The sequence below is a fragment of the Cinclus cinclus genome, chromosome 9, assembly GCF_963662255.1.
Source record: "Cinclus cinclus chromosome 9, bCinCin1.1, whole genome shotgun sequence".
Taxonomy (NCBI): Eukaryota; Metazoa; Chordata; class Aves; order Passeriformes; family Cinclidae; genus Cinclus; species Cinclus cinclus.
In genome coordinates, this window is record NC_085054.1 from 16,014,371 (window position 1) to 16,032,061 (window position 17,691).

Sequence of the window (17,691 nt, forward strand, 5' to 3'; positions counted from 1 at the left end):
ATTTTCGACAGTTTTCTTCAATTGACTAGACCTAATCTTTATATACATTCCCACAAAGCAGAGGAAAAACTGAAAACAAACATACAAAACTCTTCCCCAAATTAAGCTTTGCAGAATCTTCCAACTCTAAGCCTGATGGACTATAGACTTTAATAGATGACACCTAAATGTTTTATTCAGGAAAACAGATTTTAGGATAAGCCTAAGGACCATAAACACCAAGGTTAAGGGTGTGCATTGCTGAGTAGAGGTGACAGTCAAATGAGCCATGCTTCTTTTCAGCAAGGTGTTCATACAGCTGAATTTTTATGAGGAGCCTTTGGGAAAGGAAGAGAGTCTGAGAGGAGGGAACAAGAAGCTCACAACTGAGCACTCACAGCATAGCCTAGTGACACAACTGGCTAAACAATTAACATTCTAGCAATGAGTTGAGGATTTGCTTTAAAAAAAAACCCAAATGACTTTTTGTTAGTAGAAACTGGATTAGGGAGGCTGAAAATAAGTATTAAGAGCATTTGTGTAACTGATACAAAGAAAAGGAAAGGGCAGAGAAGTATAGGAATCATAAGCAGGAGCAGGAGAACTTTCTATGCTGTTCCTCGGAAGACCCTGAAGTCGCACTTTTTAGTGTCAAGCTGAAAGATATGAAAAGCACACAGGATACACAAAGAGTTAGGCATTAATTCTGCCTCTTGGCCTCCAGAATATTCCAAGGTGTCTACAAATGCTTTTAAAACCAACAGCACAAAATAAACTTCTTATTTTCCTATCATTCCCTCTCTCTGTCTCCAGAGAAAGTTTCTCAGATGTTGACTTTCTCTGGGTTATGTTAACTTTGGACTGTCTACAACAGACAGAGGAGATTCACCCAAGGATTCATTCTTTGCTTACTTCCCCTCAAGACAAAACCAGGAACCCAAACACTTAGCTTTGCTAATTTCCTAAATGTACCAAGCAAATAGCACAAAAACTTCTGACCAAAGCTTTGTACATCAGATTAATTTCTCAGAATTTTTATTTTGCTTCTCTGATCTTACCAGTCAGAGTTCAAATCCTATCCTCAAACTGGTCTGGGAGGACAGTCTTTCCTTTCCCCATGATGGAGCCTTATGGTCATGCCTTCACCAGTAGGCAAGACAGGGCTTCATGTCAGACTACGCCACGAGATGATGACACAACTACTCCAGGACCACAGACAGTGCTGCACTGTACAAAACCATCTCACTCATACTGAGTGCTGAAAATGACTGTCCATTGAGAGGAATGGTTTTTGCATGCCCCTTCTGAGCAAGTAATTTGCTGAATTAGCTTGTTACTGGACAGTTTGGTGCAGTTGATGTTACTTGGCCTTCACATTTGTTTGGGGTTGGCTCCTTCTACTGCACTTTTTTCAAATTTACAGAAGAAATCTGGCCAGGTGCAAGGATATCTGTGCTCTGACAGGACTATAATACAGTCGGAAGCAGTTAGATACCTAGGAAGCACTAAGAGAAATTGAGAAATGGTTTTCTAACTTCTTTCTAACTGCATTAAAATCCAAGCTTGTTTGAATGTAGTGGCAATGCAAAGTCATTTTTCTCTTCCACTTCACAGACACACAGAGCTATCTCAAAAGCCTGCCACACACAGTCATTAAGGCTGGAAACCCTTAATCACTGTCAGTATGCAGAATGCTGCAGAGACAAATACATTGTGGATTATAGGGGGAGTAGGGAGTAATATTATGTGCTGCTGCTTCTTTCCTTTTTACAATGGCATTTATACTTTTATTTTTCAGATGGGTTAAAACTCTCTCTGCATGGCTGAGGTATTAAATCCGTAGCTTTTTATTATGAGATTCAAATGAGACTTTCAGTAGAGACAAACTATATCACATCTGTGTACTGCTGGACTTCTGCCACCTTTCCCCTGGAGCACCCGGGGAGAAATAGTGCCAGAATCAGGAGGCTGCCCAGGTTTCCAGCCCTTCTGACAGCTCTCTGGAAAACTTAGCAAGTCACAGATAATTTTGGCCTTCAATATGGCAGAGTTAAGGCCTGAAAAAGCACTCCCAAACTCATTTGTTTTTCTGCCCCTTTTGTTCATGGTTCAGTGAAAGTGTGGATGGACAACAGACTGCAACATATTTATTGCACAGTGAGACCTTTTCACCTCTTTTCACCTCATTTCACCTCACCGCTGAAATGAATACCTATATCCTAGAGTTTTTTGTAAACACTCACTACAATCAGAATACAATCAGTTGGAAGTCCCTGCTGGAATTAGCTGTTCCAACATGTTCCTTAAAGCATAGCTACATTCAGAAGAGCTACAGATTCACTTCTCCACTTCTTCACTTCTCCATGCTGTGGCAGGTACAGGGCTTTGTGTTTGTCTTTGCTCACAAGGGCTCCTGTTGGCACATTGCTCTGGTGAGGTCCTAAACTACCATGGATTTTCATGACACAATTCATCAGCCATGTCACTTTAAAACCACCATGAAATTCACACAGGTAACCTGTTTATTTTGCTGAGGCTGAGCAGCAAGCTTACAGGCAGATACTGCTTTTCAGACAAGAGATAGTAAGCAGTTGATATATATGACATATCTAATACATGACCTATGATAAACCCATCATATTTAACCTTTTAGAAAGAAACAACCAAAAAATCACCAAGTGTATTCACTAAATCTCTAATTTTCCTAACTAGAAACAGTATGTTGGCTACATTTCTCTGATGTTTCTAAGGTGTCTGGCAGCCCAAACCTGCTGCCTCCCACAGAACATGTTCTTGGGATCAACGTAGTACTTGAAAAACAACTGATTATCAGCATGCTTCATACCAGAAAACAGAAACCTTATACTGTGACTTTCTTAAGCCTCCCTTCTGTGAGTTCTCCTCTCCAGCAGAGTCTAACAGAGATCATTTTAGGTATAAATCAACAGCTCTGTGGGAAGGACTCCTGACATTGATGGAGCCCTATCTATTTATTAACAGATTAACTATTTACATTCAGAGCCCAGTAATTACTGCACACATACACAATTAAAAGCTCAAATGAATACCCTGAAACCTGCTAAAGTATAAGGGTATGAATATACTTTATTAAAATGCACTGACAAATCAAAGTTTGCTACAGCATTTCAGCTAAGTAAAAAAATCCATGTTAAGGAAGGAATCACAAGTTACTTGAATGGCCCTGCACAAGAACAGTTACATCCCACTCCATCACTGAGCAGATTAGTCAGAAAGAAAGCATTTGAATATACAAAAGAGAGAATTCCCTTCATAATCCATTGTCATATTAACAAATAGAAACTAGTTGCAATCCAGGTTTCTTGTGAGAGGGTAATAAGTAAACAAAATATAAGCAAAGATTTTTCTTTCCTCTTTTAATTTTCCTTTTTCTCCTTTGAAAAATCACTTTCAAATAAAACACCTGTATTTGCATTGACTGTGTTCATACCTCTCTCACTCATGGCCTCTCTAGCCAAATAAGGGTTTTGGTAGGCATGCTTGAAGGAACAGACTTTAAAGACCATACTGTCTTCAGGCTGTGCTCCAGAAAACTTGCACGACAAATTTTTGACTTTTAAAATGTGCCTAAAGAGAGAGGTCACATTTCTTACAGCATTTTACACAGCCAATGCTGCATAAGAAGAAAGGTTATCCACTCTTTGGCAGCAAATACATTTCAAGAGTTTGACCCTGAAAATACCATCGAGTACAGCATGGTTAAACTATGGTTTGTGCTTTGACTGTAAAGAGAGTTGTTTGGGTTTACTTCACGTTGCTGTGCAGGAATAGAAGAAGAGAAAGCAACATCAAGCCACCACATATAAGCTCAATGGTGAGATAAGAGCATACATCACCAAAGTATATGAAATACTGTTATCTACAGGAACCCTTGGACTGTCCCTACCTACAAATAACTGGCTGTTGAGCTGCAGGCGGAAATGTCCCTCAGCAGGGGCCTCCAGGACCTTCTTGGGGAGGCTGTCCACCTGCAGAGAGGTTTGCTTGAGGTTCCTCTCTGCCCGGACATAGTGCCACTGGTTGTCATTCAGGGGTGTGGGAGACTGCACAGTGGCTTCGGTGGGGCCGTTCCCGACATCTATGGAGAAGGTGATCTCCTTGGGGGCTGAAACACATAAACAGATGTGAAGAGGAAGTGAAAGTCTGAATTAAATCGTGGTTTTGACATCAACAAATCTTACATAAATATAGGGTCTATTAACTTTTATGTCAGCAAATAGTACAGGATCGTTTACCTCCCATCTCCTACACAGCAGTTTATACATAAATTTAAGCCTGCAGCCTCACTGTTTGATCTCTGCTGTGATTAGGCTTGGTTGTGGGTACCCATCTTTTCTTGTTATAAAAATCACAGTGCTCTAGAAATGGCACTCTTTTGGAAGTAAAAGTGCCGAATGCTGCACAAAAGTCACACAACAGTCCGAGAAGATTTTGGGCAAACAGTGCTAAGATGGGAGAAAGGACGAAGATCTTTCCAACTAGATCTTTCAAAATGCAAGCACTTAACATAACTTGGCTGCATGTGGTATGAGAGAATCCTACAAGCATTTGTTTGCCTAAATCTGACCCAAGATGCATAGAAAAATAGATGAGTGAAACTACTTAATAGATGATCTTAAATTAAAGCTGTATATCTAACACACATATAGAAATATTAAGGTTCCTAGAAACAGGGCAATAGTTGAAGAACAAAAGTCACATAAGAGAGTCCACCCTTCTCTGCTGGAAGCCTGAAAGGGGCTAGAATTTTTTAGCATTTTTGCTTCTGAATCATTTTCCTCTTCCTAAAATGACAAATGCACCACAGAGACCAAAAACCAGGTCCCCATATCACACAAGCAGAAGATTGTGGAAAATTCCTAAAAGCCTTGTTATTTCACGCCCAAAAAATTGGATAGGTCTGGTTTTGGAAGCTGCGTCTTAGATAGTTAAGATAGGAAATGCTCAATAGGGATAGACAAAGATCTATTCTGAGCCTCTGCATCTGCTAAAAAGTCATTTCCCTTTGAAGCTGCTGCTCCATGGAGCTTCCTTGATAAAAGGCCTTTAGGCTGCAAATTCCATCTGGCACCAAGAAGCATAACAACAAACTACTGATGAGAAGCCTAAGTCTAAAAGATTTTTTCCCAAACTTTTAAATAACTCATTTCTCTATGAGTACAGATATAACACATATCCAGAAGCTTTCACTGAACAATCCTCTTAGTCTACACTATTTGTTGTATTTGATGCCATTTCACATTTTACTTCTGTATCCTTGAGATTAAAATGTATTACCCTGAAGTGCAACCAAATTGAACCTTGACGTGCAATTAACAGTAAATCACACCTCATTACCTTGTGATAATCCACCATGACATTTACCACTGGATTAATGAATCAAAGGGCCTTGGGGCCCTGTTTTATTTAATTTTATTTTGGGGTTATTATAAGCATATTATTAAATTCATAGCACTCAGTTTGTTTTCCCTAAGCTTGACAGAATTTGGAGTACACATGTCATATTTCATGTCAAAGCTGTCGTACTCTTTTGTCACTAATAAATATCTGAAGTCATCACAACAGGAGTGAGGCAAAATCTCACTAATTAAATTCCCTGATATTTTCCTTATACACTGAGTAGCAGTTACACTGCACTCACTTAATAGATTTTGAAGTATTCAAGATCCATTACAACTGTAACTAACTTATTTTGCATTAGTGTCCTGTCCTTCATAAACTCTCACCTTGTAGCTGTACCATACACACTGAGTTCCTCTGAAACACTTGAGCTGCATCAGACTGGGTATGTTAATGACATGGAAATAAAAGTAACCATCAGAACGGTTGCATTAAATTTTTCCACTTTCAACCAAAATTACAGCCTACAGGTGCATCTAACCACTATTTTCCCCTGGAGAGCAAAACCTAAGTATTAGTGCTGAAAAAAAAGAAAAACAAAAAAACCCAACATTTGTTTGTTAAAGAAAGGCAAACCTAGCCATAACAAGATTGTGTGTTGACCAAGTCTATACAGGGAAATTTTCATAGAAGAGGTAGGCAAATCTAGATAAAAGAGTCTTTATGTCTCCCTCTTATCATCTCCAGGCACCTCTAACCATCTAAAGATGGAACAAAATATGTCCTTCCCAGTTCTCTACATCTGTTAAATTGGGCAAAACCATCAAGACTTCTGAGCAGTGAAACTTACAGCTTATTTCAATTCGTATGAAGTCTTTAATCCCAAGGTTTTCCAAGAACACTCCGGACACGGCGGTAGTTTTGAAGAAGAAGGAGATGTCCACACTGACCTCGGCGTGGAGCGTGGGGAAGTGCAGGTAGGAGGCCTCTGTGTTGAAGGAAGCAGCATTCCAGAACTGCCCTGCAAACACAACCCCCTTCTCTATAGTTAATTGGCACAGGACAGCAGCTGCAAGCTGCATGTGGAAAGACACCTTTTATCAGAGAAACAGGGGTTTTTTATAAAAAAAGGACAACAACAACAACACCACCAAAGGAACATTCGGTACCTATGGAAATTGAGAAGAGCTAGTACTCACTGTCTCCATAGCAACGCAAAGGGCCGATTTTCCAAGCAGCCTCAGAATTTGATCTGTTTGTGTCAGTGATCACAATCTGAGTTACAGGCAAATGGTCTTTGAAAGTAAGGAGGCCGGTATCATTTGTCCTGGATTTCAATACACAAACAGAAAGAGACAGATTAACCACAACCCCCCCAGCATTCCTCATGCAAGACAATACTTAAAAGATGCTTAGTTAAAGATCATTTGCAGAATTACCTGGAAGAATTATGACAAGTACACACTGTTTAAGATAAATATGTTCCTATGTATGCTCTATGTTTATATGCAATACTGACCACTGAAGACACCATTTGGATACATGGCACTGGCTGGGATGGGCTGTAAACCTGCTTCAGCTGCCATGCTGACTAATGGGCATTAATGTAAACTGGGCCCTACTGGGTTTCCTCAGCAGGATTTATTTGCTGCAGATCAGGTCTAAGTCCAAGTTTACATTTCTGTCAAGTTATCTGGGGACAGATAATGGTGTTTTACGCTGGCTTTATGCTTTACCCAAGCAGGAAGAGGACAGGTGAAGCCTGATCCAGCATGCTGTTTGGAAGGGGGAGCCAGACAATTACTGATCTAGCTTCAAGATGGCTGGGACATAACTGACCCTGCACACTGCAAAGAACAGCTGCATTGGCAGAGTGGGTTCAGCCCGAGTCGATCCTTTGCATTGCACACCAGTGGACATTTTGGTTCAGCAACTGAAATACTCAAGGTGGATTTGCTGCATTGTCAAACTTCTCATGTTTGTTCAGCTGGGCTTGTTCTTCAGCTGCTACTAATACATGGCTGCTAAAAAGGAAAAGAAAGATTGATTCTTAAAGGAAAATTTGTTTATTTTTATTCTGAGTCAGCTGAACAAGAAGTTGTCCTCAAAATGCAGTGTAATGTTTTGTGGCAGGTCCTTAAGCCAACCGAGTGGCTTTGGCTCTGGCAGGGTGCACATTTGTGCATTCCTCCCAATTAGCTTCATATGAACCCTGACCTCACCAGAGCAGAACTGCCCTTTTGAGATCTCTATCGACTGATAATAGAGAGGTGAGTGCTACTGAATCTCATCCCTACAGTGATGTGTTTTTTCTTCTCCTTTTCTCAAGGTTAAGGTTTGCTGCACATCTGGACACAAAGTGCGGCAGAGCATCCTTCATGGAACCAAATCTCAGTAGTTTTGGAGAAAGGATCTCTACCTCTGCACAGCCCAACAGGGCCTAGACTCAACTCACCTGTCTGTAATCCCAAATTTATACCCACTGCTCTTCCAGGCAGGTGCGACGCAATGCCTCAGCAAAAAGGTATCACTGTTTGAGTGATAACACTGCCAGAGTCTGACATTCCAGGCAGGATCCCAGACCTGCCCATATCCTGCTTGTAATGCCAATTTCCATAAATGTACCTCAGTGTAGTTCCAGATATGGGAACAGACACAGACTTCTAGCAAAGAAATAATAATCAGGACAAACACTGCAGCTGTGCTCTCACACACAGCCTCAAATGTTTGCTTGGCTAAGTGCTCTACTCTGATTAATGTTAGATGAAAATACGAGTATTTTGATCTTTTTCATAAAGGCTGCATACATTGCATTTATTTTTCATTGCTTATAATTGCATGCAGCATAGTTAATTGTCTCATAATGCCAAGGGGAAAGAGAGGTACCCTCTCCAATGCTAACATTTTCTTCTTGCTCCAGTGGGTGTCAGACATGCAAATAATTACAGACAAAGTGCAGCAAGATGAAATTCCCAGGCACGAGGCAGAGTGAGGCCTTCAGTACAGACTCAGGAGGAAAATGATCATGTATGAATCCAAGGTACATGGTCTTGGAATCTCTTCAGAGCAGACTCTCAGGATCACACTCACAGCTTATTGTATCAATATTTAAAAGTTAGCATAAATATTCTTAACAGATTATGAAAACTACTGTAACAAAAGCTAAATTATTTTAGTGTTTCATAGGAAGATAATTAAATAAGGTATTCCAGAGTCAGAGGAAGAAGAGTAGGCAGAATTAATGAAAAAAGGCAGAAAGATGCATAGTAATGGGACATAAAATATTCAATATACACATGAGCAGCTAAGCTGGTATTTTCTTTTTTAAAATATTTTTTTTCAGAAACTGCAAAATATTTAGGGAGGTTTCCTGCAAATTTATTTAAATTTTAAAAAATAGTGCAGTCTTTTTACTAGCTATGATCAGCATTAAAATAAAAATCAGTATCTTTCTACAGTTAGCACTCAAAATATCTACAAAAAACCATGAAATGGTGACATTTTAAAGATATCTATTCCACATCTCTGAAAACTGCATTGCTTATTAGATATTCTGCTGTATTGCATGAAGTTCTTTTATATCAAATTTTATGACTGAATTTTTACTACTTATATGCCAGTGTCACAGTGAACTTTAGTAGCATATCTCAAGTGTGAGAGAGAAATATATTCTAGAATTAATAAAATCTTCACTTCTTTGTTAATGCCTTGAAAACTCAATCAAGCTTCTCTTCAAACTTAAATAGCACATTTTATGCATTTTATTCTCTCACACATGGAAAAAAACCCTCATATAATGATATGTATTTTCACACAGGCAGACATTGAAATAAAACCTATCAGAAAAACATTCTGTCCTTCAGAGAACATGTCAGTGTGAGGAACAACATATCTATTGTTGCAGTTAATTATTATTATTTCATAGTAGGAAACCATGTTTCTGGTGAAAGATCAACACCTAAGTGATTTCAGCTAAGAAAAGCAGAAAAGAGAGTGGAAGACACTGTGAGTGTTTCAAATTCCTGGTATTCCTTAAATTGAACTTATTTCAGACTCCATTTCCTACAAAGCACCACGATTCCTCTTCTCTATGTGCTACACCATGGCAGCCTCTCAAATGCAATGTATTATTCCAGAGAGAGCAGCAAAAGAGCTTTGTGCACCTGTACAATAACTTCCTGGAGGCACTGCTGTGGCACCACAAACTACAAATATACCAGGGTTTGGACAAAACATTTGAAATTTTGCCTGAAGGGGGCTTGGGGATCACTTTTCATGTACTACACTTTTCAAATAAAATTGCTATTTTCTGATAAAAAGCATCTGCACTCTGATGTGCAAATACATTATTTTGTCTTTTAAACAAAAGTAAAACCTTGTTAATTAAGATTTATTAATTTTGTATTTGTTCCCAGAGCTCCTTTTTACTTATATGTATTTTAATTTAGCACTTCACACACTTGAAACCAGATTATATTTGCTTTTCCACAGCTGCTTTTTAGGTTAGTCAAACCCACTATTTATTTCTCTTTAGTGGGTTTCACATGGCAGTCTGTGGCTACTTCCACCAAGCACACCCCTTGTAAGTTAACTCCTGATTTTACAAAAATCAAGGCAGGTTTTATCACTTTCCTGAAAGGAGTCTTCCGATTACAGAAAATGGTATGAATAAATTAATAAAGTTGAGAAGTTGACCTGCTTACCTGACCTAGCACTCAATTTTGCACAGAATCAGATGAAATTTGGAATGTTTTGAGGGTGGAAACAACCCTCAACAAACAGATGTCTTTTTTCTGAGCTCATTGTATAAAGGATAGTGTCAATTTGTCCCTTTCCACAAGCAAAACCCAAACCAAATAAATCCAATAACGCCCTTTAAATTAAATCACTGAAAAAACAATTATTTATGGGTATTAAATACAGTTGGATGTCATTTTTTTATCTGTATTAATTAATTAATGCATACATCTACCCAAAGGACTTCTGCAATAATCTATGAGCCAAGTTGCACATCACATGAATGTTCTATGTATGGACCAATTAAAAAAAGATGAAAATAATTTGCTACTGAAGGTGATAGTGTAGCAGCTGGATATGTCAAGGTGTAGTAAAGGCAGACTCACATGTACATAACAAATAACTATTTGGATGATAACATTATGAAACTATTTTTCTTTTTCCTTTCTACTACTAAAAGTGTGCTCAACAAAACCCTTGCTTGATGGTGTTCTAACAATGTGAGCCATCATAAATTGCTAATCTCTAGGTAGACATTTCCATATTTTTTATAACAGATGGTAGAACAGTGGTGCCATTAAACATAATTTATTCTCATATGATCCCCTATTGGTATGTTTTTCTCTTGCACATTAATGGAAACTCTGGTGGGATCTGAGCCTCAGTGGCTCAGATATTCAGTACAGATTTTCAGGAATACTGTACATTTGGGGAAAAGAACACTATCATCAGCAGATGGCAAGGAAGAACATAAGGAATGGGCCCGTGACACAAGCTTCTATCAGGAAAAGTTTTGAGGCCTATGCAGGACATATCATAATTAATCCAAAGGAACACATTTTATTGCTATCTTGCCCATGAGCCATATCCAAAAATGTTTTTCTGGGTAAAATAATGTACAGTCACAAGAAACTAAAAGACTCCAGCACAAGGGGACATACCTAACAGCTGAAGGCAAGATGCACTGCCTGTGTTTGCCTGAATTAGAGATATAGAGTTGGGTAATTAGAGTAATGAACTGCTTCCTGCCACCTCAGGGACCTGCTGCAGTCAGCCCTCTGCAGGCAGCCCTTCCTGGTTGTTGACAAATGTAGTCATGACAGCAGACATCCAAGACAACTCTATACAGGCCAGGTCACCTCTGGCAGGGTTTATTTATGCACTCGTGGGCTCTCAGGAGATGCCTGCACTGCTTCTCAGGAATGGATTCAGTGTGGGATAGTGACTGAACAAACAAAATCTGTCAAATCTGAGCTCGTCAGGGTTTCTCTGCCCTGCTCTCCTCAACCCTTCCAGTTTTATCATCCTTGGTCTGGTATAGCTTAGCACAAATACAGCTCATCCAAGCCGGGCTTCATTCACCTCCATTTGGCTTTGCTTCTCCTCAAACAGAGCTCAGTATATTATTTACACATCTGAGAGACACAGTGGGTCTGACAATAGTAATATCCACCCTCTACTTTGTTCCCCTTATCATGTCCTGTGGTTTCACGGATTCTTCTAGTGGCCCAAAGCCACGATGCAGAGGTGAACGCTTGTTACTTTGGAAATGGCAAGACTCAAAGATTTAGCTCCCCAGTGAAGAAAACTGTTCTGTAAGACAAAAGAGGAGGATACTCCTCAATTTTGAAAAATAAGACTGCAGAATGGAAATAAATGATGGCCAATCAGCTAATTGTTTGAATCAACACCATCCACCACACTTTGCTGAGATGCCTGAGCTTCTTGCACAATATGAGTTCCAAAAATGCCTCTATTTCTGTACAAAATAAAAAGCTGAAAAGCTCTCCAAATTCACAGAGTTTCCAGGTGATTACCATCAGCATGGTTTGGTTTGATGACTGGCTTCAGTCAACATTTGCATTTGAAGTGGAAAATGGATTCCAGATAGAGAGACCAAAGTAGCAAAACGACTTCAGGACAGTCATATGCCTCACCTCAGCATGAAAGAGTTTCCTCCCATTTAAATGCAAGGTTTGGTGAACACCAAGACCTTAACTGCCAAGGCAAGAGAATTTTGCTTGAGATGAAAGACAACCTGGGAGAGGTATTTGAAGATTCAAAAGATCTCATGATAGCGCTATCCTGTCAGTATCTCAATAATGATTTATTCTTTCAGTCAGTTTAACACATTTCCCCAATCAAGAATGCATTTTTGTTAGAAACAAGTTATATATTTTGAAAAACAATCACTAATATATCTCATCTATTTATAACTTGTCCCAACGTTTAACTATTGTCAGTGTGAGGGAATAGAAAGACAGAGAGACAGAGAGACGGACAGAGAGACAGAGACGGAAAGAAACAAAGAAAGAAAGGAAGGAAAGAAAGAAAAGAATGAAAAGAAGTAAAAGAAAGAAGAGATTTTCTGAACTAGGTTTAGCTTCAGCTTGAAGCCACTGGATTTTAATGAATGTTTCCACCCACTAGCAAGTGCTTAGAGCAGTCAGATATCTTTCCTTTTTTTTGGCAGCAGATAGCCAAGACATGTCTTACACCTTTTCCGATCCCTTGCTTGGGTCAACAAAACAGGAGCAGTTGCAGGTGCCTCTGTTTCCTCATCAGAGATCTCCCATTCTCCAGAAAATACCTTGAAGATGCTCCACTATTCTGAAGTGATAGATTTCACTGTCATCGTACTGTGGAGTTTGGAAGAATGACAAGCCATATGAAAAAAGATACTTATCAGTACAATGCTTTAATAAAAATGAAGGTGAAAAATACAAAAGCCTTCCCCATCTAGAATGCTTAACTGTAGATCCCTATTCATCTGGCCAGGGGGACTAACTTGATGTCAAGTAAGAGCCAAAAATAGCAGCTGGCTCAGGTGTCTGCTCAGATATCATTTAAAAGTCAGCATGCCTAGAAGTGCATATTGTGTGCTGCCAAACACCTGGCACAGGACTTTGTCAGGTCTTCTTTCCATTGTTTATAATTTCTTTTGCTGCTCTGAGAATTTACTAGCTTCTTCTGTACCCAAGACTTAGTTTAGGGAAAATAAATCAAAGCAAAATCCTAGGACTGTCTCCTCTTCAGGAGGATGCTTCAGCCATTCTGGAGTTTCTACCTTGGAGCAGCATGATTTATCTAAAAGGAGCAAAAATGATTTTCTGGTTTTCCACTCTGCAGCACCCATTTTATTTCATGCTGAGGCAAATAAATGCATCTACTGCTGTCTTGCTCTTTCCACTATAATGTATAGCAGGTTAAAGTCACAGTTCAAATCTCAGCAGGTTTCAGATTCGAATGCTCATTATATATCAGGGGGTCAGTGTTCTAGCAGGGAAACACAAAACCAATCTTCAAGAAGCATGAAATTTCTTATGTTTAGAAACTCTACATAAAGGTCAGGGTTTTTTCAGCTTTTATAAAGCCAACCTCCAAAGTAAAATTTTCTCATGGATTAAAAACCTAAGCAACTGAATCTCCAAACCAACAAACAGTAGGCAGTTTAGTGGAGGTAACTTTTTAACTATTCTGTTATTATCATGAAATTAGGAGAAACAAGTTGCTCTCTGAGCTGCCAAGGTAACGATGCATGATTTCCAACATCTTCTCCCATGAGGGTTTTCCAAAATCTAATAAAAGTGTACGCTTCCTTAGCTTCTTTCTTGTGGGCTTTAATTGGCTTTTCCTCCTCAGCCTGGCATAAATTTTCATAGAATGTGTAATTTTACTTCTGAGACTTCTCCTTCTCTATCTAAGATGTCTGAAACGTGTCTGCTTGTTCAAAATCATTGGGGGTGTGTGGGGGGGAAATGGAGATAAACACTCATAGCATAACTTGTTTACGTCTCATTTCCTGAGGAGACTCAGCTGAAATATTATAAAACTGCATTTAGCTTGCGCCTTGAATTGTTTTTTACAACCTAATGGTGCAGTGCCCTGCAGTCTAAGACTACAACCCCAATTTCTGCCAGAATAACACCTTTCTCTGCTTGAGCAGTGAAAGATGGAATGTGGATCATGAAAAGAGCCAAGCACCAGTAAAAACAGATGCTAGTGATGCTCATGTGCAAATCTCGTCAAAAGTACATCTGATAATCAAACATTAAAGAAACAGATCAACATGCACAGTCAGGCCATTCAAATTACATTCATAAGCCAATATTTACATAAGCATCTTCCTGCAGAAATCCCCTTACATCTACAAATTTTGAAAGTGAATAGTGACCCCAGGGGTTAAAGGCTCCAAGCAAATAATCACACTGTCTAGAAATCAAGTAACCAAAAAAAGCCCAACACTTACAGTGACAAGTAATTTCAGATTTTTATTTTTTTTATGTTTTAAGACCCCTCACCATTCCTTTCTACTCATTTTAAGTGAAGGTTTCACAGGTCTAATTCAGACAGTGTTTCAAACACAGCAGCCTATGACAGCAAGATATTTCTTGTCTACTTCCATTATTCATAATTGCTGAACTACTCGAGATTACAGTATTGTTTTCTCTCCAATAAAGGACAGCAGATCCTATCAGTGAGTGGTCTAGAAGGGAGACTGAGTTGAGTAAAATGTTTACATGTATGTTCAGTGTTTCAAACTGTATTTCCAATGGCACTCATTTGGTATTTCAGTCCCCTCAAACACATTTGGAAAGTTCACCAACTAGTTCTTGGTGGCTGGAGTGTCTCTGAAAGTGCAGAGAATGACAGAAGATTGTGAGGTGGCCTTCCTAAATTCATGCAGCATCAGAGCACAAGAAAGGTCAGAACTCAAGGAAAGCTTTGAATTTTCATTTTGAATTTTCAACTCAAACTTCCTACAGAGACTGAACCAAAGCCTACAGAAGCTAAACAACTCTTCCTAATAACCTACTAAAAGAAAGTTAAGGCACATTATACTGTTTCATAAGAAAAATATGAGAGTGTATTCTAGTACATATTTCTTGTTTAACTGTATCTGAATTTTTCTGTCTAGGCCTCAACTTCCTGTTCTGATGTACAGCTATGAAACAAGCTCATAGAGCCTTTACCCACGCAATGCTCCAGCTGAATCAAAACTTTAAAGGAAATAAAATTACTCAATTTAGCATTCAGTAAAAAAGATTTCTTTGAAGACCACCCCTCCCAGCAACCTGCTTCAGCCAGATGTCTTTGGTTCAAAAAAGAAATTCAAGGTGAAATCAGAAATCCAAATTCTAGTTTCATTTGCATTCTTATCAGATTACACTGAAGCCATTTAAACTTCCTGAACTGCAAAGCAGGAAAGATTGAAGCCTTATTGCCTTACTTGCTATCCCCAGCTCTTCACACAGACACTGCTATACACATGTGAAAATTATTACCATTCTTCTCTATCTGCGTCACAGTTGCAAAAATATCTCATATCCAGACAACTTTCTTCCAATCCACATGCACACTGTTGAATGCCCGGAAGAGATCCTCCCCAGTAAAGATGTTTTTCATTGGCACGGCCAACCCACCAAGCAAATGGAATTCCATCTGGATGAGAGGAAAAAAAAGGGGGAAAAAAGAAAAGAGAAAAAGAGAGAGAAAGAGAACTTGATAAGCAAATTGGATTCTTGTGAGAAAGCAAAAGAGAACGGAGGGGGTCATGTTAGACAATACTCAAAGAAAAAATGCAAACTACAAAGTAAGAAGCCACAAATTTTGCCCCAAGTTCCATTTTATAGAATACATGTTGAGAAAGCAACGGTTCTGTTGTAATCCTATTTGGTTTGAGACACAGCTGTTTCACCTCAGGGCTCATGTGCCAGTCATGCACAGGATCCTTGGCACCTTTCAGCTGCAAAGACTTTGGAATGGTGAAGCCAACACCACTGTCTGCACCAGCTGTGTCCAGCGGTTTTTGTGTGACACTGGGGGGGTAGATCTGATCACTGAAGGAGACTGAAAACAGTTCTCCCGCCACAGCTCACACCGTACAGATTGTACTGTACCACACAGTATTGGACAAGGATCTCTTTCAGTGCCAGCTGGTGTTGCAGGAGCCTCTAGCCCTTGACCTGGACTTCTTACCTTAAGAGTCAAATATAAAAAATAAAAATCTACAGTGTGTTATAGAAATAACACACTGATCTACTACTATGAACATAGTTCCTCTCAAAACTAAGACTAAAATTTCTATTGGTTTCTCAGGGAGGAAGATTAGGAATTTTAATGTGTTCTCCATGGGTGGAATTTGCAAATGTAAACCTTGATGAGATATTAAAACAGGTAGGATGTGAGTGGGGAAAAAAAATATTTCCCTGCTTGGGAATTAATTTATCTCCATGAAGCTATTTTCTATCTACAGGAGCTTTAAGATCTATGTATTTATGTTAACCAAGACAGTTTTTTTTGTTCACATTTCAGAATCCGTTATGCATCAAGCATTAATAGTCAGAGTAAGCAGAATCTGATGTAATGAAATTCACAGATCAACATTTTCTAAGACTGACTTTGTCTTCCAGCTCAGCTAACTTTTTCATTGACTCCTTAATCCTTAAATCAAGAAATGTAATCAGTTATACATACAGGTAGATGGCAAAATTTAACAAAAATGACATATCAAGATTTTTTGATCAAAGGAGCTTGGAAAAATAAACTGTACGGCTAATGAAGAAAGATGCATCAATTTATTCTTCTGCTTTACTAACATTATTAGTAGGGAGTATTTCTCATTATACAAGGCAAGAAAATCTAAATTATGAAATGCAATCAAGGTTAACTGTAGAATGTAAGGGACTAATTAAAATGAGTTTTAGAATCACTTGGCAAAATTAATTCATGTTTATTTTTATTCTAAGCTTAGACTGCTGAACTGTAAATTCATGAAAAAAGGAAAATAAAAATAGGAAGAGCAACTCCACTCTCATGATACCAACAATTAAGACATGACGAATTTGACCAATACCCAGAGGTACTCATTAGAAAAACACAATCCAAGTACATCTAAGGATTCAACTTACAAGAATGTACACATTCATTTTAGGTCTCATATTATTGTCAACACATTTATACTTTCTTTTCTATTCAGCTGATTTTCTTGCAGAAGTTGATTGCTGCAGCCAGTGAAACAGTTCTATACTATATTATTGGGAAATTACTCAGTAAAGCTTGAAATAGTAATGTTAATTGAATAAAAGGGTGATTTGTCTAGGAGTAGAAATAGATATTATACAGAAGTGCTTAATCTAATTTTAAAAGTGCCCATTCTGGAAAAAAAAAATATTTAGATAAAGATAAATTCTTCAGGCGAACAGCCAATAATGGCGTTCATTAATCAAATACAATCTGTGTCAGTTTACTTTGGTGGAAGTCATTGTATACTTAAGCATAACAGTGAAATAAGCAATCCTTCGCGTGTATTAAGAATAAGTAATTTTCTGACGTCTTTTTCAGATCTGTTGTTACTTGTTTTATTGAGCAATAGCAAGTAAATACATGCACACTCAGATTTATGGTACGGACTGGCAAAGAGGTAGAAGCACCACAGTTTGAGTCATTTACAACTAAAATACAGAGCTAAAAACCAGAGCAGTCAAATTTATAAGAAACAATCTCAGATCGTCAAGGGAACAGGAGATAAGAAAACTGTGTCTTTTCCAAAATTCTATTTATTAGGCAGAGTTCTGCCACCTTTACCCAAGACGA

The 17,691-nt window shown here is 38.6% G+C and overlaps 1 protein-coding gene across 1 annotated transcript in view; it reads right to left on the reverse strand.

Moving 5' to 3' along the window:
* CNTNAP5 (contactin associated protein family member 5) overlaps window positions 1–17,691 on the reverse strand; it is a 200,821-nt gene that overhangs the window by 35,875 nt on the left and 147,255 nt on the right. The window contains exons 14-17 of the mRNA XM_062498016.1: window positions 15,381–15,537; window positions 6,558–6,685; window positions 6,209–6,379; window positions 3,905–4,123 (exon numbers count right to left, since the gene is read on the reverse strand). Of these exons, the coding sequence (XP_062354000.1) occupies window positions 3,905–4,123; window positions 6,209–6,379; window positions 6,558–6,685; window positions 15,381–15,537 (675 nt within the window). The remainder of the gene's footprint in view (window positions 1–3,904; window positions 4,124–6,208; window positions 6,380–6,557; window positions 6,686–15,380; window positions 15,538–17,691) is intronic.